Source organism: Danio rerio, chromosome 20, assembly GCF_052040795.2.
Source record: "Danio rerio strain M-AB ecotype USA chromosome 20, GRCz13ab, whole genome shotgun sequence".
NCBI classification, from domain to species: Eukaryota; Metazoa; Chordata; class Actinopteri; order Cypriniformes; family Danionidae; genus Danio; species Danio rerio.
Window position 1 is genome coordinate 9,370,681 of NC_141040.1, and position 25,616 is coordinate 9,396,296.

Consider the following 25,616-nt stretch of genomic DNA (forward strand, 5'->3'; position numbering starts at 1 on the left):
TAAGATGAAGACAAAATATACTAAACATTGATATTAGTAAAACTGACTTTAAATGTCTGAACATCTGTTTAACTGATTTCATACTTAAACAAGCTAGCAAGCAAAAACACATCAACAACACCTAAAAGTAATTACATGACTAAAAGTGAGATAGAAACTGAGAAACGTTATCTTTGTAATATGTATTTAAGTGTTTGTTTTGTAACCAAATGAATCTATTAAAACTAAAAAAAAGTACATCTTAAAAACATTAAAAGACCGGCACTTAAAGAAAACCTCAAAAACCGTTGCCTTTAGCAAAACACAGAACAGAGGGCAGAGACACTCCTCGGGTACACACCTACAGGCGTGGCTCCGGATTACACTTCCTCCTCATCCGCATCATTACGTTTAAGTAACACATCACCAGAAACTTAGGAGTGTGGAGTGTGTTACTTCTTGTGTTATTGAACACAGGGAAGGAATTACTTCAGTATTATGGCAGATAAAGGACCTATTTTGACATCAGTCATAATTTTCTACTTGTCCATTGGAGCTGCGATATTCCAAATCCTCGAGGAGCCGAATTTAAATTCAGCTGTGGACGATTATAAAAATAAAACTAACAATTTATTGAAGAAATATCCCTGCCTAAGTAAAGAGGTCTTGGGCGAAATTATTGAGGTAAGTTGTGTTTCATTTGTGTTTTGGGAAAACTAACGTTTTCTAAACATTTATAGGAACTCCTGGAAAAGTTATTTAGTGTTAATAATACTAATTTACGGTTGCTATGGTAGTTCTCACGCAAAAGCGGATATCTGAAAAGTTTAATCCGAAATTAACGTGAGTTAACAAAGTGTTTAAAAAAAATAAAACTCCTTTTACCTGTTTTTGTCACACTTTCACTCTCTTGCGCTCAAAGAACCATCCTCGTTCGAAACATAATCGATAGCCTGCGAAACAAAGCGAAACCTTGTCCTGAACGTGTCAAATCTCTGGAGATGATGGGTGTTCGGGAACCTAAATTAAAAAAGACTGAGGGTCGATTGTTCCATGTTTGTGGACTTTTCCCCCATGGGCAATAAAAGTGGCGAAGTCATTCTTAGGAATGTGCTTTTGCCAGTTGTACATTGTGCACTCATTTAAACGCGACCGCGAGAACGCGCGCGCACACGTGCTTGATGAATCGAGTATGAAAACAAAACAAGCTTGTCGTCTTGTTGGTTACTAAGTTCTTAAGTGCTAATTACCTTCAAGATCTATCATTTCTAAACTAGAACCCCCGAATAAGGAATGCTTCAATTAATGTTTAAACTTAAGCATGACGTAAAATGTCGTGCCTTTCATTTAAACTTTAACAAACGGTTCTTTCATAGAAACCTCATGCTGGTTCAGTTAATCATTAACTCAATTCTGACACATTTAACTGGCTTATTGTGTATTTTTGTGTAGTATCAACATCTAAATCGCGCATTTGAAACATAGCTAATGTTTACAATGTACACAAACTTAATGCGAGCACCTTATTTCACCAGAAGATATAAGAAATTATATGATAGGGGACCAAGCACTGAACCAGAGAGATTAGCTATAGAATCAATTCAATCAAAAGCAGACTGCAGGTACTATGCAGTAAATAGATGTGTATTCTTAATCCTAGTTTTATAATCCCACCTAAAGTCACACATTATACTAGCCTATGTTCTGCTGCAAGAAACGCTGACGGACACCAAAATTTGTCCATTTCCAGTTTTAGACTTAATCAATAATATATTCATATGTTAATAACAAATGGCAAAGATGTTGGAATCTGCAGACAAGAAATAAAATCCAATAAATTCGAAATTTAGTCCTAATGTTAAAAAGCAGTCTTGGCACAGTTTGTTTTTTACCCACTTTAGAAACAGTCACACTAGAATGACTGGCAAATTTTAATACTTGTAGGAGATCATCTCATGGGTTCTCTTTACAAAAGCACTTTAACTATCAAACAAGTTTTATTAGATTGTATCTGCTTTCAATCTTTAAGGAAATTATTTTATTTAGTTAATTTCAATCTATTTGCAGTAAAAACTTAAAACATGAATTCACATGTGAAGTATATGTTAACAGTATATTAAAACATCTGATTGTATTTTCCAGAACAACTGACCACAGAGTTAAGGGATTAGAAAAAAATTAATCTGTAATCGTGTATTCTACTTTAAATGAGGAAAATAAACATGGGTATGGGTGTGACCAAAAAGTACGCCAGTTTACAGTTTACAACACACTTTGTAGAAGTTTTGTGAATTAAACTGCAAAACCCAAAAGAAACGATTCTAATCAAAAGGAAAAGAGTTGGCTCAATATAGAACAAACTTTTTTTTATTTTATTTAATATTTTTGTATTTATGAGTAAAAAGTGTCATTACTGATGTGATACCTCTTTGTTATGAATGTGACCGATGTGAAATTGCCACTCGTGTGACTTTGGTAAACCAAATATAATAGTTTGAAAACACTGACAGACATTTTTGAGTATTTTTAAAGTACTGTAAAATACTTGCTTACACAAAAAAATTTCCGAATTTTGGTGAAAACCTTTTTTTCATGGCAAGATTGACATTTGTATGGAATTAATCCTATGAAGAAATATTTAACACTGTTAATCCCAATAGTTTTGTAGTTTTTAGCAAAAAATTAATGGTAAAACTTTATTCAATCTATAACTGCTGTAATGATATTCATATCTTTCAAAATAGCCATAAGCTGGCATGGCATTGATAACAAACATTACGCCATGTTGTTTTATATCGATCACTGCTTTTGATACAGTAGGCCCATTTTGCTAACTAATATTACACCAATAATGCTTTAATTTTGTACATTGTGCACTTTGTTTAGAGCCTCTTGAAGGAGTTTAGCCCTACCCACCCCCCAATTTTTTTTTTTTCTTTCTGGTGAAAAACTAATAATTTTTTGCAAAATGTTTGAATCGGGTTCCCAGGTACAAATAGGTTAGCACTTCCCAACATTTTTCATAATAACTTCCTTTTGTGCACAACAGAAAATAAAAGTGCAAGTATACGACATGCATATGAACTTTTTCTTTGGTTTGGTTGAACTAACCCTTTAAGTTTGATTTGAAACGTATGGCATCTTTCAAAACTGAATTAGCTGATTGTTTATTGTCACAATACAGGCGAGGCGATTGCAAAAAATGTCGAATCATATAGCCATTGCAAAAGCAATCAAACTTGAGTTTATTGGAGTGATGCAACATGATATTGCAAGAAAACCAGTTATTCAGGTTTGTCTTTGAGAGAGGGGAAAAAACCCTGCTACTTGTTACAATTATTACATTTCTGGTTTCATATTCTTAAATCATGTATTTTGTTTTTCACAAATCCCATAAAAAGTCACAATTCTAAAATATAAACCCAGAATTTGTTTATCTTTTGCAAACTTCTTTCTTAGAACTCTAATACAAGGAAACAAAATGTTTTATTTTATTTTTAGTTATTTAAGGAGAAAAGAAAAGTGCATTCTTAATGTAGTTTCAGAGACATATTGAAAATAAAACTCCTCTACATTCAGTTTAAGTTGGGTGTGTTTGTTTAGTCACTAATTTGGGCATTTAAATAGCTGTGTTTGAGGTCTGCGGAGATACAGTATGCTCACTGCAGCCATGCTGACTCTAACTAGCCTACATTAAGACAAGGGTTTATTTTGCTGATATCTCCAAAAACTCTAAACACTCTTCCTCTTTTCCTGTTGTTCTGGCTGTCTGATCTATTGAAGCCTGTTTCCGTCTTTTAGTTTAAAAGTAAAGTAATCATGAGATGAGGTGTAAAGTAAAATTGCAGTTTTGAGTGCAAAAAACATACAAATGATGCGTTTGAGTTTTAAAAATGACAACAACATGGAAAAGTTTAAATCATTTTGGTTTATCTGGCATCTGACTGCCTTTTAAGTATTTTTCCCAAAATAGTGCACTGTAAAAAGTGATTAGTTGACAACTTTTAAAGGGAAACTTTTTTTTAATTTTTTAATTTTTTTTTTACACATTTTAAAAGTCCCCTAGAGTTTTGAACTTGAGCTTTTACCAATTTGGAATCCATTCAGCCGATCTTCAGGTCTGACAGCTGCACTTTCAGCATAGTTTAGCATAAATCATTGAATCAGGCTAGGTAGCAGAGGTGTAATCTTTTTGTGCATGCTCAGAGTGAGTCTATTAAAAAAGTGGAGAGTTTCTTTAAACTATGAGTAAACCAGTTGCTTCAACCTATTTGTTGACTTTTAAAAAAAAAAATGAGTAACTCACTTCCTGAAAATTATAAAGTAAATGACTATGCATAATTATAAAAATCAAGTCAACTAAACATTCCAAGTTACAACAGGTTTACTCACTTTAAGTAAAGTCAACGTGACGCTCTTAAGGCAATGGCTTTACTCCTTTTTTAAAGTAAAGAATCTAATCTCTTTGAGAATTAGTCTTTTCTTCTCATTTTATTCATGCAGACATTGTGTATTTGACTTCTAGTGCCATGTGCTGAAATGTGAACATTTGCCATTTATAGTTGCATATTACAGTTTATAATTTGTTTCATGTTTCCACAACAGGTAGTGGCGGAGGCAACTGGACAAGGTGTGACTGTAACAAAAGAAGTACAATTCAACAATTGGAATTGGGAGAATGCTGTTATTTTTGCTGCTACAGTCATCACTACTATAGGTATGTTTTCCATAGAGGTGTTCTGACTTTTTTGTTGCAATATTGAATGTGAAATATTTAAAAGTCATGTGTAATATATAAAGAAAGGTTATTAGTGTTGCATTTTTAAAGTAGTTTTTATTTTGACAGTGTTTTTGTTATTTGCTGGTAAATTCAGTTTAGTTTTATTTGTGTGAGATGAAAACACTTCTGTTTAGTTATTCTAGTTTAGCAAAGGTAAAGGGCCATGATACCCCCCACTTTCGGTTCAGGTCTACCTCAGAATTTTTTCAAAAGATGCTTCATATTGGACATATTGGACAGGGAAGAATGAGGGGAGCGAACAACTGTTGACAACCGTGAGGAGACGCATGATTTTATAGTATACAAAGTGCAAAATGCAAAGAAATAAACAGTGATTTAATGCCCTGCTACATTTGTTACTTGTAATTTCATATACACACAACCACAATTCATATCATTATAAAGATAATCGTGTTCATATAAACACTATAAATGAAGACTTTTCCCTCAATCTCCGGGTCTAAATCATAGGTCTGAATGCTTTCTCAATGCTGCAGGTCTCTTGCCCTGTCTATTTTAACCATTAGCCCTGCTGGTAATCTAGAGGATTTAGGCAAACACAGCAGCACGGCGATTTGTCTAAATGTGAACGAACTCCTGATAAAAGACAACGTCCGTCATTTTCCAATTCTCATTCTGCTCTCCCGACAAATGCTTGCTGCACACAAACAGCTTTGCTGTATCGGCCCTGACAGCATCGCGGGGAAGAACATGCAACAAACCCCGTGAATCATGGAAACAAACACATACAACCCTTCATGAACAGCTAAATACTGTGTGCCATGGGTCGTGGGTCTGTGTCTCACAGCTTGGCACTGGCAGGTCTGTGTCTTGCCTTAGGAAAGCACGTGCTCTCATGAATAATTAAGAAGCCGGCTCTTCTCATAGGGTAAGAAAACTCATCTATGAATAATAATGAGAAACCGACGGGTTATCTCTGCACTTGCAGTTTGCGCTACGTCTCCGATTGTGATCCCGCCTTAAAAATAATTTTAAACCCGTAAGCTGAAATTAGCTGACAAAAGCTCAGAATTATTCAGTTTTTCCCACAATTAAAGCTGACAGGTGCTAGAATGGTCTTAACTGAAGCTTAACACACACAAATCTAAAAAAAAATACTTGAGGGTTTCGTGAACCCTAAAACACATTTCTAGTGTCAACCAAGGCAAAGTTTAGTGTTTGCAACGCTTACATTTCTTTAGATGCTACTTTTAAGTGTCACAGACTTGCAAAGGTCATTTTTCCACCACAGAATGAGTGCTTAATAACAATTCTGAAATTGATGATTCTTATTTTAGTTACTCTTTCAGTAACTTGTTAGTTAAGTTTCAGTTTTCTTTTTTATTTTAAATTTTTTTTCCTTTTTTTTTTTTTTTTTTTGTCCAACAGTTTTGGGCTGCATTTACCCTGCAGATCCTGATGGTGAATTCCGATTTTGTGACTGTTTCCGTTTTTTATTTCATTTCATTTTATTAGAATTTGTTTTATGACTTTCTTACATCATCTTTTAAAGGTGACTCGTATCCGATTGTCTGCATTTACATAGCACACAGCAAAGGTGCAATGTGCAGGAAAAAAAAGAGTGGCCGTTAACTGACGGCTGATAATAAAAGAGCACTCTTTTCTCCATTACTGTGTCCTCAATCTGTTCGCATTTTTTAGTTGTTTTGCTATAGTTTATAGCAGAAGAGTTCTTATTTGGCCTTCTTATTTTAATCTAGGCCTTTTTAAACCAGTATGCATCTTAATGTAATGAAATATCCATGGTGTGATTTCTGTTCATGGTGTATGCAATAGTTTTAGTTTATATTGGTTACGTGGCTCTCCCTCTCGCTCTCTCTTGTTACCATGCTTAAATACTTGTGCTACATGACAATATAAGGCTTTTTTTAAAAAAGCCTTCATGCCTTCTTATACATTATTAGGTTTGGGAATCTGCTGAAGTCTGTACTGAAATGTACATTTCAGTACAGCTGAAGTCTGTACTGAAATGAAAGCGTCAGACTTGATGTCATTCGCTAGGGTTTTTAATGACACGTGACTTGAATTGACAGGTGGAAATCTGATCTACCTGCTTACACTGCAGACATGAGGGCACAGATCTGATTCATATCAGATAAATTTCCACGTATGAATTGGAAACATGAATTCCATGTGTGTTTTTTTTTTTTTCCTGTTTACACGTACGTGGGCCATATCTGATCTGTGCCAGATGAGAGAAAAAAAAAACGGAATTGAGTCACTTGAAAAATAACTGCATTGTAAATGCAGCCTAGGCTTTATTTTAATTTGTTTTATAGAATAACATCGATAGCAGATAACCCAGTCGGCATGTAAACTTTATTTACAAGCAATTAACTGTGGTATTAATAATGTCACTGTTGAAGTAGTTGCTTTGTCTCACTTCTACTTGTACAACTTCCTAAAATTCTAACTTCATTAATAAAGGGTGTTTTGAGACACCCTATTGTTATAATTGTCTTTAACTGACTGTTTTGTCACTATTATTATTATTATTCTGTCACCTGTCATCCACATTTAATGCAGAGAAATCTGCTCATATGATTGCATTTTATGTATTTAACAGTTAATGTTTATATTATATCCATTATAATGTATTTTTAATCACTTTTTGTGTTTATTTCTAATCAAACCATCATGCAACTGGGTTCCTTTAAGATGCTCACATCATCATGCTGCATTTTGTGGCACATTCATTTTAATAGCAAATACTACTCATTACAGATAATTTGCAAATTGAGACACAGCAGATATTTTTCCTGCAAGCCCCTTTTCAGCTTAGGATAAAATGGAAAATTGCTAATTTTGCTGAATTTTCTCTGTTTATTCATGGATATAACCAATAAGACCTTACTGTCTTAGTTTACAATTTATATATATTTTTATTATTATCATTTATTTATTTATTTAGTTAATTCTAAGTTTATTTTGTGTGATTTTTGGCTTGTTTAAATGCCTGCTTACTCGCAATACTACCGACTTCTCACAAATTTGGCCTCTTTGTTCCAATCCTGACTTTATTTCTTAACAATTCTGATTGTATATTTCTCTGACTTGATTTATCAGAATTTCAAGTTTGAAACAGAAATTTAAGCTTACATGATGGAAACAAGCTTCTGTAGTTTACTAATAAATGGCTTTGATATGGTTAACAAATATTTAAGAATCAAGTTTTTGAAAGAATATTGGTCAGATTTTTAGATTCATCAATGACTTACTTTACATAATGATGTTGATTTGTCTGTGAAAATGTTACAAAATCATGTATTTTCTGGTAAATGAGGGTTTGGTCCCACTTTAAATTAAGTGGCCTTAACTATTATGTACTTGCATCAAAAATGCCTATATACAATGTACTTACTATGGTCATAATGTATTGCAGAACACTTATGGTGCTCTTGAGGTGGGTTACAGTTAGGGTTAGGGACAGGTTTAGTGATATGAGTAGGTGTAAGGGTGGGTTAAGGTGTGTGGGATGGTCAAAAGTGTTATTACATCTGTAATTACATGCCAGTATTAAATCAAGCATTAGTACAATGGAAAAACATGCAGTTACACAACATTGTAACAAATTATTAATTTCAGTGTAAGTACATTACATTAGTTAAGGTCACGTAAAATAAAGTGGGGCTAAAGATTTTATTAAATAATTCATATATTACTATTATTTTAATAGTAATAGATTTCCTAATTTTTTACTCTATGATTTCAGGTTATGGTAATGTTGCTCCAAAGACAACTGGAGGTCGTTTATTCTGTATCCTCTATGGTCTCTGTGGCATTCCTCTGTGCCTCACCTGGATAAGTGAGCTGGGTACATTTTTTGGCAGCAGGACAAAGCGTCTGAGTCAGTTGCTCCTCCACAGTGGCCTCAATGTGGTAAGAATATCATTAAGATCAGCGCCTTCACCCTTATAAACATGAAAAAGCATTTTTTAAAACATTGTTCTCATTTTCTCTTCTTTGACAGAGAAAAGTTCAGTTCATCTGCACAATTGTGTTCCTTTTATGGGGCTTCCTGGTTCACTTGATCATCCCAGCCTTTGTGTTCATGTTCTTTGAGAATTGGACTTACTTAGAAGGCCTGTACTTCTCCTTCACCACCCTGACGACTGTCGGTTTTGGTGACTATGTGGCAGGTAACTTTAAAATTGCCAAATGGATTTTTACATTTGTGCTGGGAAAAAAGGGAATTTGACACTTTAAAATGAAAACACTAAAAGTACTTTTATGCATTCAGCAACAGGACATAAAAACAAAACACATTTAATCATAGGTCTCAAACTCGATTCCTGAAGGGCCGCAGCTCTGCACAGTTTTTATTCAACCCTAATCAAACACAGCTGATCCGACTAATCTAGGTTCAAGACCTGATTAATCTGACTAATCTGTTCAAGACTAGATTGTGAAGCAGGTGTGAATTGGAGGTGGTTGGAACTAAACTATGCAGAGCTGTGGCCCTCCAAGAATTGAGACTGAGACCATTGCATTTAATCGTCAGTGCAATTTTTGAAGTTTCATAAACTTGTTTTTCTGCAGCCCAGATTCAAGGTGCAGTAGGTGATCTGCCAAAATGCTAACCGCTTAGCATATTATCTTTGGACGGCGGGGAGGGACTGTGATTCAAAGCCACGCCTCCAGAAATTGCAAACATGCGCACCACATCACAACAGCAGACAACCCACTAGTTCATGTCATTCGCCAGTTAGTTAGTGTTAGGCCGGGGGCGTGCTGGAATTACGTTTATTACTAAGCCACACGTACATGCTATTTCATAGCAAATATTCAGAGTAGCATGGTAAACAGTATAGAAAGGCTGTCATTGTTCAAAAATGACCCAATGTGAATATAAAAGCAACTTCAGCTCAATGAAGCAGACTAGTTGGAATAGCGCTATTTACTGATGTTTTGTAGTTAAACTAAATATAAATCTACATTATCGATGCTGTCAAAGGTCACATATAAAACTGAAAATAGTCACAACAATCTTTTCTCTGGGAGATTTCAATGGCTGAACAACACATCTGTGCATATAAGTCATTCACAACACACTCTAACATAAGCTTAGCCTGACTAAAATAGTTTTAAAACAGAACATTACCTGTCTAACAGTAATACTTCAGCCATGGTGTCGTCCTTCCTCCAGTGTGCAAAAGTAACTCCAATACTTATTCAGGATTTTCAAAAGTATCAATTCAGCATTTGATTTCACCTCGTCTGTGATTGTCTCGTGAACGTGCGGCGCTCATGCAGATGCGCAGAAGTCTGAATCTACATTTGCTGACAGACAGTTTAAGCTACAGATCGGAATTATGGGAGATGTCGGCCTGACAATATGTAATTGGATGAACATTTTTTAGTTTTATGTACGATGGCCAGGAAGTGCAAATTAAACAACATTACAAAATGTGAAACACTTTTACAGTACAAAGCTCAAGAAAAATTTAAATTTTGAAAAAACATTTTTACCTATCATCAGACACAATTACATAGGACAACAATTTTACAAAGGACGAAAAAGTTTACATTTTAGAAAAAAATTAACAAGACTCAAAACACTTTTACAAATCCTGAAACAAATTTACAATTACAGATTCCTTACGGAAAGGGAATGTACCACACACCGCACCGGGAGTGACCCGGAATGTACCACACACACTGGAAAATATCAGCTCGTGAGTGACTTTGTAGACACAGGTTTCCATGAGTCTACAACTATAAAAATCATGGTTTGAACAACTGCGATTAAAACATAGTAGAGCTATTCTGTGATAATATCAGCGTGAGAGTATGTAGAAACATGTAAACGCAAGTACATGGAAACAATCATAGCACAGCATTTGTTGACTGATAAAGATATCAAAACCTATCCCAAACTGTAGACCCGAGTAGCTCAGATAAGTCGGTTGATGCATAACCTTTTAACTTGGGTTCGAATCCCATTGATGACATGTCAATTATAATTATTTTGTTAATTTAATTTTGGATTATACTGTTCTGCTACACAGATATTAAGAATCAATAATGTTTACCCTGACACCAAGTAATAAAAATATTTATTTGGTATGGCCATGTTTTGTTGCTGTGAAAAAGTGACGAATCTGCCAATTTGCAAATGTGAATAGTTTACATCTGGAAAGGGGCCTCAGTTAACATGCAGTTTACTGTTAAGAGTCCTCAAGCAGATGTTTACATTGTGTAGGCTTGACATCATATCCACCATTATAGAGTACGAGTGGCCCTGGTTAAAATATTGAACACATTAATGCAGTATGTCTGCTGTTTCCGTCTGCTCCGGGTCCTTTATAAACTCCAAACACCGACCACACGTAAAGCAAAACTGCGTTAAGCTGCTCCTGTGTTTGCCACAAAACGGGCAAAACAACCCTCGACCGCAGTCCATGTTCGGTCACCATAAACTAGAGATCTGCGCGGGACTAAATTTTGAATCCCGCTCCCGCCCGCACCCGCCAGGTTTTAGCCCGAACCCGACCGCTCCCGCTTATATTAAGAATTGATTGTACCGCTGCCCGACCCGCCCCGTTTTCTGGCCGCCGCGCCCGGAGCGGGGGAGAGAGCGGGGGAGAACAAAACCGAAAATCCCCCAGCTATACAGTCCAGACAGCCTGTCTGTATAAACACACACACAGACAAATCTCTCTCTCTCTCTCTCTCTCTCTCTCATACGCGCACTAACACACACAAGCACCAAGCAGACACACAGGGGTTTGCTGTTATATCAACTCAAAGGCTTGTAATACCATGTATCAAGTACCAATGTAATACCAAAAGGTTTTATATAAAGGTATATAAATACTGAGTAGCGCCAGCTCCGGGCCGCAGCGCACATTACTCTCGGGCCGATTCCGGCGCCGATTGATTCGGGCCGGAATCGGGGCAGTGAGTTCACAAGCATCCGGAGTCCGGCAGCCGGAGCCGGGCTGAGTGATAAGTCTCCGGCAGGCGAGAATCTAGCCGGAACTGGCCCGAGTGTATTTTGCTATCTGGGAAAGCTCTCTCTCTCTCTCTCTCTCTCTCTCTCTCTCTCTCTCTCTCTCTCTCTCTCTCTCTCTCTCTCTCTCTCTCTCTCTCATTCGCGCGCGCGCACTAACATACACACACAAGCACCAAGCACACACACAGGCAAAGCTCGCTCTCTCTCTCTCTCTCTCTCTCTCTCTCATTCGCATAGCAATATCCACGATATTGCTAGACAGCCCGCTCCCGTCCCAAATTAAACCCGTTACCGACCGCTCCCGCGATTTATTTGAAAATTTATTCCCGCGCCGCAGAAATCTGGTCTGGTCCTGCGGTGCCCGCGGGACAACCGTGGGAATGCAGACCTCTACCATAAACTTTGTTTACACCATGTACTCCACAGCACAAATTTACCACACACGTCACTTCCGGTGTGTGGTACATACCCTTTCCGTAAGGAATCTGTAATTGTAAATTTGTTTCGGGATTGTAAAAGTGTTTTGTGTCTTCTTAATTTTTTTCTAAAATGTAAATTTGTTTCGTCCTTGGTAAAATAGTTTTTCCTATGTAATTGTGTCTGATGATAGGTAAAAACGTTTTTCAAAATGTAAATTTTTTTCGTCCTTGGTAAAATAGTTTTTCCTATGTAATTGTGTCTGATAATAGGTAAAAATGTGTTTCAAAATGTAAATTTGTCTCGAGCTTTGTAAAAGTGTTTCACACTTTGTAATGTTGTTTTGCATTTCCCGCCCACCGTATTTATGCCTCACCCAGAATATAAAAATACAAATAAACGAATTTAGATCATTTACTTTAATCTTTACTATTGGACTGTGAAGAGAATTTCAACCAGCACAACCAAAAATGTTTCTGAAGACAATCACCTACTGCACCTTTAATTGGAAATAAATGCCCAGCCAACATTTTTTTTTGTGAAATGTTCCAGGTTTCGTTGACCGTTTCAGATGACAAACTGACTAGAGAGAGCTGTCTAAATCTATTCAATTACAAATCATAGACAGTAAGTTGTTTTGTGGTATTTATTTGGTGTTGTGCAAAGAACTGCACAAAAAGAAAGCATTATTCATTAATAATGTCACAGTAAATGTCATTGGTGTGAAAAGGATGAAAAGTGGTTGGCATCATACTGTCTCGTGTGGTTGCTTGATACTGGAATTGGGTAACAATCGATACTGAAATGTTAAAAATGTCCATTTCTTGCTAGCATTTGAGCACGTTCTTAAATACACTGGTTTGTCATTGGGTTCACATGCCTAACAGAAATGACTGTGATTGGCCGTGAAGGTCATGAGTTCACCAAACTCACCGCTGTTTACCAAGTGTAACCACAGATTCAGGGACACTGGAATGTTTTAAAGCCGCGATTCATCAGTAGATCGCTCGGATGTCCACTTATAGACAAACCATCTGATCGACTTGACTTTAAAAACACTCCAGTGTCCCTGTACCTGTGGATAACCTCAGTAAACAGCGGTGAGTTTGGTGGACTGATGACCTTCGCGGCCAGTCACAGACATTTCTGTTGAGCACGGGAACCCAATGGCAAATCAGCGGTGTTTAAGAACGTGCTTAATAGCGTTTAAATGTTAGTGAGAAATGGAAGTATTTAAAACTTCAGTATCGATTGGTACCGGATTCAAGTATCATGACAACCCTACTGTCCCACTGCATTCCTTTTATCTAGAAGCTGCACTCAAATCTATATTGAGGTAAGTTTTTGCGATGTCATCAAAAAATGTAGGCTGAAACATGCATTTCCAGTGAGCTTGTTGCTTTTCTGAGTGCTTGTCATGCTTATTATACTTACTGTTTTCTATACAAACTATGACATTCTATTTATGTACATGAAAATGTATAGTTGACTGAACTGTCATCAAATTTAAAAGTCATTTAGAGGTCAGAAAACCTCTGCCTGCTTTTGGACCCCTGTGGAAAAGAGTTATAGTTTTAAAATACGAGTTTGATTGTCCTCTGTTAGCCTGAGAGTGCAAATCTTGGGTTGCGGTCGGCTCACACGTGAATCTACTTGCAAGTGCTTGATGCATTGCTTCCTGCAATTGTGACTCTGTAAACATATGCAGCTTAAAAACAGCCTCCACGTGGTGTAAAAATAGTGCTAGATAGGCAAATCAAACTGGTTAGTCTTGTTTTGAATAAAGATAAATCACTTTGTTTCCATACAGGGGTGGACCCATCCGTAAACTACCCCACTCTCTACAGATTCTTTGTCCAGCTATGGATCTACCTGGGCCTTGCTTGGTTGTCATTGTTCTTCAGTTGGAACGTGCATATGGTGGTGGAAGCTCATAAAGTTTTAAAGAAAAGGAGGATGAGACGCCACAGGCTGCCCACCGATGACGTGCCAGAAAAAAAAGAAGTGAAAAAAACACCGAAGCCACCTCCTCGCTCTGGAGTCATTGACATCTTTGAGTTCATGTCCGAGAAGGTCGAGGACTACAGCGATGTTATACGAGCTATCGGAGCAGACGAAAAGAGAAGGAAAAAGAAACAGGAGGAGGAACTGGCACGATCCAAGAGCTGCAGTGACCTTTTGCAAGGCCTGGTCATCCCGCTTGATCACTCTCCTCGTCTGCAACGGCGGTTCAGTGTTAGCGCCAACATGTGCATGGCCATATCTGATGAGTCTGTGGATGGCCTCAACAATAACAATTGCAAACAAGAGGATGACACACTAACTAAAGTGCGCCATAAAGACCAGAAGGTTAATCGAGAGAGAGCGGAGAATCCTGCACGTTGTGCATGGGACTCTAGATCATCTGATCCATCAATCTTTCAAAGTTCCACTGTTACCAACAGCACTAATAGAGGATCAAGATTCTCAGTGTCCAAAGTTTCAGAAGATCGTTCATTAGGGAAGAGGAAAAGCTTTGGTTGAAGGAGCTAGTGGACCAAAGCTGGACCAAAAACCAAAGCTCTCTGTGTCCAATGTACTGGAAGAGCATTTAGAGACTGATCTGGAAGATTGTAGAACATAACACTAATCTGGAAAGATTTCAGGAATGGTTCTACTTTTTATGAATGAGGGATGAAGATTCCCAGTGTCTAGAGTTTCAGATTTTAAACATTTTTAAATGTGACGTTCACTGATCATTTCAGAAGAGAAACCAAGACCTTGGAACATTGTTCCCATATGCAGCCAGGTGCATCCTTTTGTTAATGAAAGCTGCGAAAGCGTTCACTTGCTTTTCACAGTATCAAAAGACATTCAGGTAGCACGCAGGGCCTTGTAGCCGTCTGTGACCAAGATAAGGATATGAGGGTTGGCAGAGGAAATGATGCCGGTTTCCTTCCACGCAAGGACCTTCACAGACGTTGGACAGTTTGGGTGCGGTACTGTGGTTTTTAACCATGCTTATTTTTATTCTTTCTCTGGATTATGTTACCAAGATGACCTTTAGGCAAGTGGTGGGATATCTTTGGAATTAAATTATTGCACACCTCCTGACTGTGCAGTATATACTGAACAACAGACTATTTCTGTAATGTAAGGCAACTATCAACCAAATGAGTTGCAGGAATTACGATGACTTTTAAAGCAGTTTCCCAGCATCCATATCATCCTGCACCCAAACAATATTGGTGTTGGGAAGTCAATCAAATAGAACAATGTTTATAGTATTATATCTTCAGCAAAACTAGAAATGAAAGGTCATGTTGAGCACACTGCAGGGCAATATATCCCACATTGTGTTATTTGATTGTACTGAATGTCTTAAATGCTGTTGCAGGTCAGTGGTTTGGAAGCATTTAATCATTTGCCTTCTGTAGAAACGCTTAACCAGGCTTCCAGAGAATAGCCTTTTCATGAACGAGTGGTTCGGGCGATTGTATGTTACTTGATCTTATCACTTGACTGATTACAGATTTTCTTGAGAAGTTCGTCTTGGCTTCTTTATGTATTAGTTTGAACACTTGTTTTGCCATTTTTTTATATAATAAACTATTTTTTTACAGAATGTCTCAATCTGTTGTTGCCAAACCACATCCGGACGCTGACAGAAGTGATGAAATGTGACTAAAAGTACTTTTAATCTAAAAAAATATAGGTATGGGAGAATACATTTGGATGCCATTTTAAGTTTTTTTTTTTTTTTTGTTATAGTGTTCAAAGATTAAAAATGAACCTGAATCAGCAATAACATCTGCATAATGCACCATTTGCTTCCACAATATGAAAACAGATGACAAAAATGTTACATTACTCAAATTTGCATCAGTTCGATTTAGACATCTGATATATATTTAGACAGTCTTCAGCAGCCCTACATGTTGTACATTTTTGCATTTGAAATGTTTCGCAACATTGCTGGTGTGATGCACTCCTTACATCTCTTCATCAAACAGAATTATGTATGTGATCTTGCGCTTTGGTCCTATATTTATGCTGAGCATTTCTCTTGATGCTTTAGCCGTTACCATGCAGTGCATATTTGTATTTGCATAATTGCAAGTCAAGTACAAAAGCTAAACCTCAAGTAGTTTGAACGCTTATGCAACTGACAACAATGCAGTACAGTTGCAGTTATGCTCTGATGTGAATAAACAGTTGGTTCTGATGGCAGTGCCAATGGCAGTTTGTCAATGTTCTGTTAAATAGTCATAAGGCGTCTGTTCAGTTGGTCATCCATAATTCCACTTCAACACTGCAAAAAACAGCAGGTCTGCTATCCTGAGAAACACAGTCTCAACAGGTAAAAGGCACCTCCAACATGGAGGATTCCTCTGTGGTACAAATTTAGGTGCAGTCATGTTTACCCTCATGAGAAATTCTGTGGGCAGTAACTGGATAAATTAGCCTCCAAAGGGAGCATGAGCAACCAATGGACATCACATGAAAGGGGTTGTTCGAATCTGAACTGCTCAAAACTAGCCACTTAAAAGGGCTCATTTGGGAGGGGTGATGAACATTTTCCCCAAGATAACTCCCATGAGTCTTTATAGGGTTGCAGGGGACCAAAAAAACTATTGACTGGAATTCATGTCTGCGTCATGTGTCACAAATGTTATATCCACAAACAATTGTGAGTGTCTATCAATTGTACCCTTCGGAAATCTTCATTCCAAAAGAATCTTTTGAAGTGGGCAGTTTTACGCACTTTGGTTTGAAACAATTCTTCAATACGGCAGCAACAGTTGTTTATACTCTGAAGTATTCTTTAGAAAAGGGGCCACCATATTTGGTTCCGGAGCGCTGGTGTCCTGCAGCATTTTCCTCCAACCCTAATCAAACACACCTGAACAAAATAATCAAGGTACTTTTTGCCCCATAGACTTCCATTAATACACATGCGAATAAGGCAGACTGGAAACACAAGCTCATGCGACAAGTTTCACATTTTGCTGAGTTCTAAAGTTCAAGAATGGTGACCTGCGAAATTAGACCAGGGGTGTCCAAACTCGGTTCTGGAGGGGAGAGCCGGTGTCCTGAAAAGTTTAGTTCCAACCCCAATCAGACACACCAGGGCTAGTTAATCAAGTTCCTACTAGGCTTTATAGAAACATCCCTGCAGGTGTGTTGAAACAAGTTGGAGCTTAAATCTGCAGGACACATGCCCTCCAGGACCGAGTTTGGACATCCCTGCGTCAGAATGATAGAACAGGGGTGTCCAAACTAGGTCCTTGAGGGCCGGTGTCCTGCAGAGTTTAGCTCCAACTTCCTTTAACACACCTGTCTGGAAGTTTCTAGTATACCTAGAAAGAGTCTGATTAGCTGGTTCAGGTTGTGTTTAATTGCGGTTGGAACTAAAATCTGCAGGACACTGGCCCCCCAGGACCGAGTTTGGACACCCCTGTGATAGAAGATCAAAACATGATCTCTCTGTACAGAAATGTAAAATACAGAGCAATTGCTCACTTATATCAATGTCTAATTGTTCTGTCTTTGTGCAACGCCGTATAGCAGAATTTCACATGCTCAAACTTTAGTGCAGGGGTCACCAAACTCAGTCCTGGAGGTCCGGTGTCCTGTAAAGATTAGTTTCAAATCCAATCAGACATGCAGGTGTGTTGAGGCAAGTTGGAGCTAAAATCTGCAGGACACTGGCCCTCTAGGACTGAGTTTGGGCACCCCTGCTCTAGTGTGACAGCGGCATCACTAAGTAGACTTAAAATTTCCAAGCAGGTCTGTTGAGGCAAGCTGGAGCTAAACTGCATGACATCAGCCCTCCATGGCCAAGTTTGGCGACCCCTTCTTTAGAGGTAGGTTTAACCAACATTCAGGATGCAGCATTGTACCTGACATAATTCATCCCTTTAATGCCCTCAGCTGACAGTCCTCTGGTCAGATTTATGCCCTAAACTGCTAGTCCTAGAATGCTTATGAGTTTAGTACACCTTGCCTCAACCTTACTGCTTGGAAGTTTCAAATATACCTAGTGCCTTAACTAGCTTGCTTTGGTTTTTGACTAGAGTGACATGGTGGCTCGGTGATTAGCACTGTCACCGCACAGCAAGGTCACTGGTTCGAGTCTCAGCTAGGTCAGTTGACATTTCTGTGTGGAGTTTGCATGTTCTCCCCATGTTTGTGTGGGTTTCCTCCGGGTGCTCCGGTTTCCACAATAGTTCAAAGACATGCAGTATAGGTTTGGATTGAATAAACTAAATTGACCGTAGTGTACCATTGTGAATGGATGTTTCCCAGTACTGCGTTGCAGCTGGATGAACATCCGTTGTGTAAAACGTGCTGGATAACTTAGCAGTTCATTCCGCTTTGGTCCCCCTGGTGAATAAAGGGACTAAGCCGAAGAAAAATTAATGAATGGTTTTTGACTGGGCTTGAAGCTAAACCCCGCCTGACACTACCCCTGACCCCTGGCATAAGGGATGAGCCCTTCAGAATGAAACAAACTCTGGGGCTTTGAGGGTTGGAACACATAACGCTAACATTTCCCCACACTAATTAGATGTAAGATTTTAGTTTGTCAACATTTCAACACCCATATTTAATTATATACTACAATCCTTATTGTTTTAAAAGTGCTAAGCAAATTTATGGCCGCAGTATTGAGAGTGAACAAGGGATTTGTTTTGCCCTTACCTGCCCAAATTTCAGTACAGAGACTAACTTTAAACCCAGTTTTAGAATAGCCAATAGCCATTTACTCACCCTCATGCCACTCTAAATTTCAAATGACTCTGGAGTGACATGAGTCAGTAAATTAGGACACACCTTGAAACTTAGCAGTAACTCTTACTCAAATTTGTAAAACCACATTTTTAAACTGCTTCCCCTAGGAATCGATGAGTGTGTGCCAATGGCAGACTTGCTGACCCTCTGACTCCTTCATTTGAGTCCAGTGCTCCTCTTGCTCCTCTGTGGTGCTGTTGAGGCCCAGAGCCACCCAACCTACCCGCTCTCTCCTCTTCATGCTACTCCGGCGACTGTACACAGACACCTGGAGGGTGACCTCAGATAGCTGAAAAAGTGCCACCTGGAAGACAAATGTCTCTTTGTAGGTTGGGTTGGGCTGGCCACGGCAGACAGAGGTCTTACATTTAGACATCTCCTTCCCTTTGGAGTCCAGCATTGTAAGCTTCACATAAGTGTCTGATGGAAGGCGAGAGGAAAAAGGGAGTTAGCACCACCTGGTGGTGAAGATGATCTCATGCACTACCAAATGCATGTGTTACAAGCTAATACAAGAAATGTAATACTAGCTACATAACTTTTACTACATGATATTTTTAAAGTTGCAGGATTATATGATTATTTTAGTGTGCTATATTCTATCCCCACACTATAAACTCTATAACAGGGGTCACCAACCTTTATGAAACTGAGAGCTACTTCTTGGATACCGATTACACTTCTCAAATAACAAATTTGCTCAATTTACTTTTAAATATACTTCATGTTTTTGGTAATAATTAATGATATTAGACACTGATCATGTTAATGATTTTTACAAATATTATCAACAATGATTTAACAGGGTAGGAAATACCCTGTATTTAATGTATCAATGTGCAACACTTTATTTTTATATATCTCTGCAAATTTTAAATTTTTTTTAATGATAACTTCTATATTAGATGAAGCTTACTGGTAAGTGGCGCTTTGATGAGCTATTTTTAGAACAGGCCTGCGGGCAACACATGTTATCCCCGCAGGCACCATGTTGGTGACCCCTGCTCTATAATAAATACAATAAGAGTAGCATAGTGAGATTTTCCACCACAGAGACACTGGATTAATCATAATTTGCACAAAATGTAAACTTAATAATATTCTAGATTAAAACAAATACTGAATTAAAGCACATTGGCACATATGTGACCCCTGACCACAAAACCAGTCAAAAGTGTTTGATATTTTAAATTGATATTTGTGCATACTGTGAAATCTAAACAAGACATGTGGCTGGGATACAACTATTTGAAACTTTGAGAGTTAAAAACCCCTTGAGAAAATCATCTTTAATATTATCCAAATTTATCCAAAATTCTTAGCAATGCATATTACTAATCAAAAATAAAATTTGGATATTTTTTAAGGTTGGAAATTTACAAAATGTCTTTATGGGACATGATCTTCACTTAATATTATTTTTATTCATAAAAAGAAAAATTGAGTCCCAAAAATATTCCAACAATTTTGCCTGTGCAACTTAAGAGGTTTTGTGGTCCAGAGTCACATACTGTATTCATAAATGCATTTTGAGCTAGCCCTGAATAATTTCATGTGCAACAAAGAGTTTCCAGAGACTTGTGATCACATTTTGTGTTGCTGAAAACTGATCAGTAAATGGCTAAGGGCTCTATTTTGACGATCCATGCGCAAAATGCAGGGCGCAAACGCATTTAGGGCGTGTCAGAATCCACTTTTGCTAATGTAAGGACGGAAAAATCCGCTTTGCGCCGTGGCACATGGTCTAAAAGGGTTGAGCTTATTTTCTTAATGAGTAAACCAATCAGAGTCTCATCTCCAATTCCCTTTAAGAGCCAGTTCCATCGCGCCATAAGCGCATTTGCTATTTACTTGACAGACTTTGTAAGTGGAAAAACTAAGGCGTTTCACTAGCAGGAAAACAGTTAAACAGAACATCTGCAGCGCGAGAATGAGAGATAAGGCCTCTCATATCTACTTTCACTTTCGCTATCGTGGATAGGAAAACTTCTTGTATGTACAGACATCAATTAGCCTATGAATATTTAATTTTGTTTGTTAAGCGCAAAGATTTATTTCAAAACTATTTCTAAATTCAGTTCTAATTTCCAGCAAACGAATAAATAAACAATAATAACAAAGTGTGTTCAAAAACCTGAGTTATATCCAAATACACATGCTGTGCCCCATATGGTCTGAAATCTGACAGGTGGACAAATCTAAGCTTGTTTTTAAGAAAACAAATATAAATATGCATATAATAAATAATACTGCTACAATTAATAACATTATACAAAAGCAAATTGTTATGAATAAACTAAAAGAGCCCCCTGAGATGAAGAAGGCATGAAAGTATGGTTTTATATTCATGTAGGCTAGAAAATAATAGGTTTTGTAATATTTTAATCCTTTATATTTATATTCCATATATATATATATATATATATATATATATATATATATATATATATATATATATATATATATATATATCCCTAATATTTTAATTATTTTTCATTTGTAAAGATTTTTGCGTATTGCTCTACATCTTGTGTGTATTAAGCAGTGTGTAAGCGAGGCATACAACTAAAGCGTTCTGCGCTGGACAATAGACCGGCTTTGTTCCGGTCTATTGAAAAATCTAGTATAGTTTCTCAAAATAGCAACGCGCCAGCAATAGCCACAGAATGCATTCCTTTTTAGATCTGAACGCATTTGCTATTTAAACAGCATGGCGAAAAACGTCAAAATGACTCTTGCGCCAAGCTGAAACTAGCAAGCAACAATTGCGTCGCGCCTTGCGCCACATTGCGCCGGGTGTATGATAGGTCCCTAAGAATTAGCAAGGTGCCAACAATCAAAATGGAATTTTAATACATGACAGTTTGATGTCAACCTTGTAGTATGCAAATGGCACCAGATGAATAACTAGTTTGTATATAAATATAGATTTCAACACTGGTAATTTAACCACTCTGATATAAAAATGTCTCTAAAATTACTGTGAATTGTTAAATCCTTGAGGTCTTATGCTATTCTTCTCCTCTCTCTGCTCCTGACACTTTCCTGTCTATACTCTCTACGGTCCTATCATTTATACGTGAGCTCTTTGAATGTGGCGTGGTTGTTGGTGCCAGACAGGCTGGTCTGAGTATTTCAGAAACTGCTGATCTACTGGGATTTTCATGCACAACCATCTCTAGGGTTTACAGAAAATGGTCAGAATAAGAGAAAATATCCAGTGAGTGGCAGTTCTGTGGGCACTATTGCCTTGTTGCTGCCAGAGGTTAGAGGAGAATGGCCAGACTGGTTCGAGCTGATAGAACAGCTACAGTAACTCAAATAACCATTCGTTACAACCGAGGTGTGCAGAAGAGCATCTCAGCACAACACGTCGAACCTTGAGGCACATGGGCTACAGCAGCAGAAGGCCACACTGGGTGCCATTCCTGTCAGCTACAACAGGAAATTGAGGCTACAATTCACACAGGCTCACGAAAAATAAGTCTAATGACTCTCTCTGATGAGTCAGATTTCTGCTGCAACATTCGGAATGGTAGGCTTAGAATTTGGTGTCAACATGAAAGCATGGATCCATCCTGTTCAAGTTCCTTAAATTGGGTTGAAGCTAAACTGTTGAAAAGTGGTCCTCCAGGAAGTTGTCTGGACACCCCTGCTGTACATAAAAGCTTGGCCTAGAGCAAGGGCGTTCAAACAAGTTTACGAAGTGTCTGAAACCTAATTAAACCCACTTTAACCAGCTAAACTCTGCAACCCAGACAACCCAATGTAGAATACATTCTAAACAATTGTACCTGTACATATCTCTGCACATCTTACTGAAATAGTACAAATAGATCTGACTGAATAAACAATGGAAGTAAAATGTAGAGGACACTGGGAAAGCAAGGTAACGAAAAAGACTCTGTTATATGGGTGGTTTTGATCTTTCGGCATGACAATAAACTTACCTCTCATGATATATAGTTGCCCACTAATGAAGTGTTTTACACAACAAAACAGGCCAACTACAGGACACCGAAAAAGGAATATGACAGAAAATAGAGTGAAAGACAAAAAGAGAGTAGTTCAAATACAAGCAGAACACAGAAAAAGGAAAGAAAACATTACGACTGCACATGCATGAAATATGTTTGCTTGTAAGAAGATTTTGCAGGTGGATGTCTTACTGGGCAGTTTATCAGAGGCAGAGTTTTTAAAATGGCTGCCTTTAATAACCTCGGCGGACAGTCTTCCTGTGGTGGAGTTGTAGAGGAGACCCAGCAGAAGCTCCGGAATGGAGGATTCACCAGTGGAGCGGCAGGATAGAGCTCCTGCACTACGAGAGACACTCACAACTGATCCGCAGCCCTGAAGAACAGTGCATAACAGTATTACCATTTATTTAATGGTTTATGTTTGTTAAATCTATTGGCTAATAAGAAAGTATCATGCAAATGTGTTAAAAAATGCTCCTGAAGGGCTACTGTTCTGATTACCTACAACCCTAATTTAACACAACTTAACTAGCTAAACAAGGTGTTCAGGACAGCTACGTAAAGTAAGAATTATCCTTAAATAAAACTTGTATCAGAGCTGGAGCTAAGGCATAGAATGGGGTTTGTTAGGAATGGCAGATGCCACGGGTGTAAACCATAACTCAAAAGGACCAGGGTTTCTGCAAATGTGTTAGATCAGGAGTACCCAAACTCGGTCCCTGAGGTCAGGTGTCCTGGAGAGTTTAGCTCCAACCCCAATTAGACACACCTACCCCAATTAGACACACTTAAAGCAGCTAATCAAGCTCTAACTAGCATACTAGAAACTTCCTGGCAGGTGTGTTGAAGCAAGTTGGAGCTAAACTCTGCAGGACATCGGCTCTCCAGGACCAACTATAGGCACCCCTGCGTTGAATCAAGGTCAGATCATATTCATATCTCAAAGGAACCACACCACAGTTCTTTCAGAATTGGACAAGACCACCTTTAGCTAGGTCTTGGCACATTTGTTTGGTGTGCACCAGAGTTTTGTATTCAAACCTTCTTAAAAGATCCGCATCAGAGGGAATCAAGCTTGACTTTAATTTACCCACACTATTGTCGGTGTGCAGGAAAGAGGCCATAAAAAAGATTAGATGAAGCGCCTTCACACTTTTTCAGTTTGAAGTAATTCAGACCCTAATCGTTCATCACTTTTTTCAGTGTTAAGTAATTCCGACTCTAATCATTCATTGCACTTTTAAAATAAAGATGCGATAAGGAGGCAAAAAGGGTTTTCACAGAGATGCCATAGAACATAGGTCTCAAACTTGCCATAGAACCTTTTTTGTGTCAAGAACAATTTTAAATTCTAAAGAAAACTTTTCAACTTTAACAAACTTTAAAGAACCTATCCATCAATGATTAAAGTTCTTCATGGAACTTTTGATGCTAATAAAAAACCTTTATAGACTGAGGATGCTTTCACACCTAGACTTTTGCTTCGGAACCTGTCTCATTTGCCCATTTAGCGAGGCTGGTTTGGTATATATGAATCCAGCAATCGTGCTCGGATCCACGCCAAAACAATCGGTTCAAAATTGCCTGAATGAGGTGGTCTCGGCTTGATTGAAACGAACTCTGGAGTGGATCGATTGTAGAGAGAAAGCAATACTATCTGAGCCCGGCAATATCACAGTGTTTTATGGATATGTAATAGGCATACGGCTATATAAAGAGAGAATTACGAGTAGGGCGGGAGGTCATTCCAGACATCCCAAGTCTCCCGAAAGTTCAGGGAGTCTCTGTGCATTTGCGGTAGACTCCCAGATTCTGCCCACCCGCAAACGACTAATAATCTCCAGTAATCGCGCGTCTCCCTCCCAGTCTTTAAAATCTCACCCCTCTCCACCACATCCCTCCTCGTTCTTCAGACACGTCGTGCACATCCTGTCAGACACCACCAAACCATGCTGAGTGGGACCCTGCACAGTAAACCGTGAAACTTTGACCAATGTAAGGAGAGTTAACTCACACATGATCTGTTTTAGCTATTTTGGTCCGTTTAGAAACTTTGCCGTGTGAAAGCGAACCGTCCCAAGAACAATGAGCAACAATGTAACAATTGTAATCCCTGATTCGGAACAAATTAATCGATTTATAGCTGTTAAAGCACCCATAAAAGCAAGTAGGCAGGCTAGAGCTAAACCCTACAGGACATTTGCCTTCCGAGTGTAGGATTGGACATTGTTGAGACTATGCATGCACACACACTTACAGGAACTGATGTGCCTGGCTCCAGCGTGACGGGCAGTGCAAGCTTGCCCTGCAGATTGAGTTTGGTTAAATAGAACACCTTCTCCCCAAGGACCTTCTCTTTCTTCATGCGCCGCACACTGTAGAGACGGAACCGGACAGCATAATCCCCCAGTGCATCCTCCTCTACACACGAGAACCGGAATGTTTCTGTAAAAACAGGACAGGGGCCCTTCTGAACTCCTGTCTTGGCCCTCTGCTTCTTGGTGGGCAGTAGAACCAGGTGGACCTGCCAGGAAATGTTCCCTGTGCTTTTAAGTGTTGGAATATCTGTGGCAGCAGTCACTGTCACCGCAAGCCGTTGCTCGCCAGGGTCATATTCGAATGCCACATCCAATGTGCCGTATTTCCCCAGTGCCTCTGGTTCGTATGATTCTGGAAGGGGTGGGATTAAGCTATCCTGTCGGAGAAAGGGAAA

General features: G+C 38.4%; 2 protein-coding genes across 27 annotated transcripts in view; one reads left to right on the top strand and one right to left on the bottom strand.

Annotated features, from left to right (window-relative positions):
- The first annotated feature begins 412 nt into the window (after positions 1-412).
- kcnk5b (potassium channel, subfamily K, member 5b) lies at positions 413-15,753 on the top strand. Its single transcript, NM_200633.1, is given in 5 exon segments — positions 413-663; positions 4,585-4,696; positions 8,493-8,659; positions 8,751-8,919; positions 13,963-15,753. Coding segments are annotated over 5 exon segments (1,347 nt in total). The 5' UTR covers positions 413-477; the 3' UTR covers positions 14,676-15,753.
- The window catches only part of syt14b (synaptotagmin XIVb), a 44,400-nt gene continuing 34,516 nt past the window's right edge, over positions 15,733-25,616 (bottom strand). For 8 of the 26 annotated variants that reach the window (XM_087297296.1, XM_087297295.1, XM_087297297.1 and 5 more), the window contains 3 exons: positions 25,161-25,598; positions 23,096-23,276; positions 15,895-19,346 (listed from right to left, as the gene is read on the bottom strand). In XM_087297296.1, coding sequence (XP_087153422.1) covers positions 19,030-19,346; positions 23,096-23,276; positions 25,161-25,598 — 936 coding nt within the window. In that variant the 3' untranslated portion in view covers positions 15,895-19,029. 26 annotated transcript variants of the gene reach the window in all.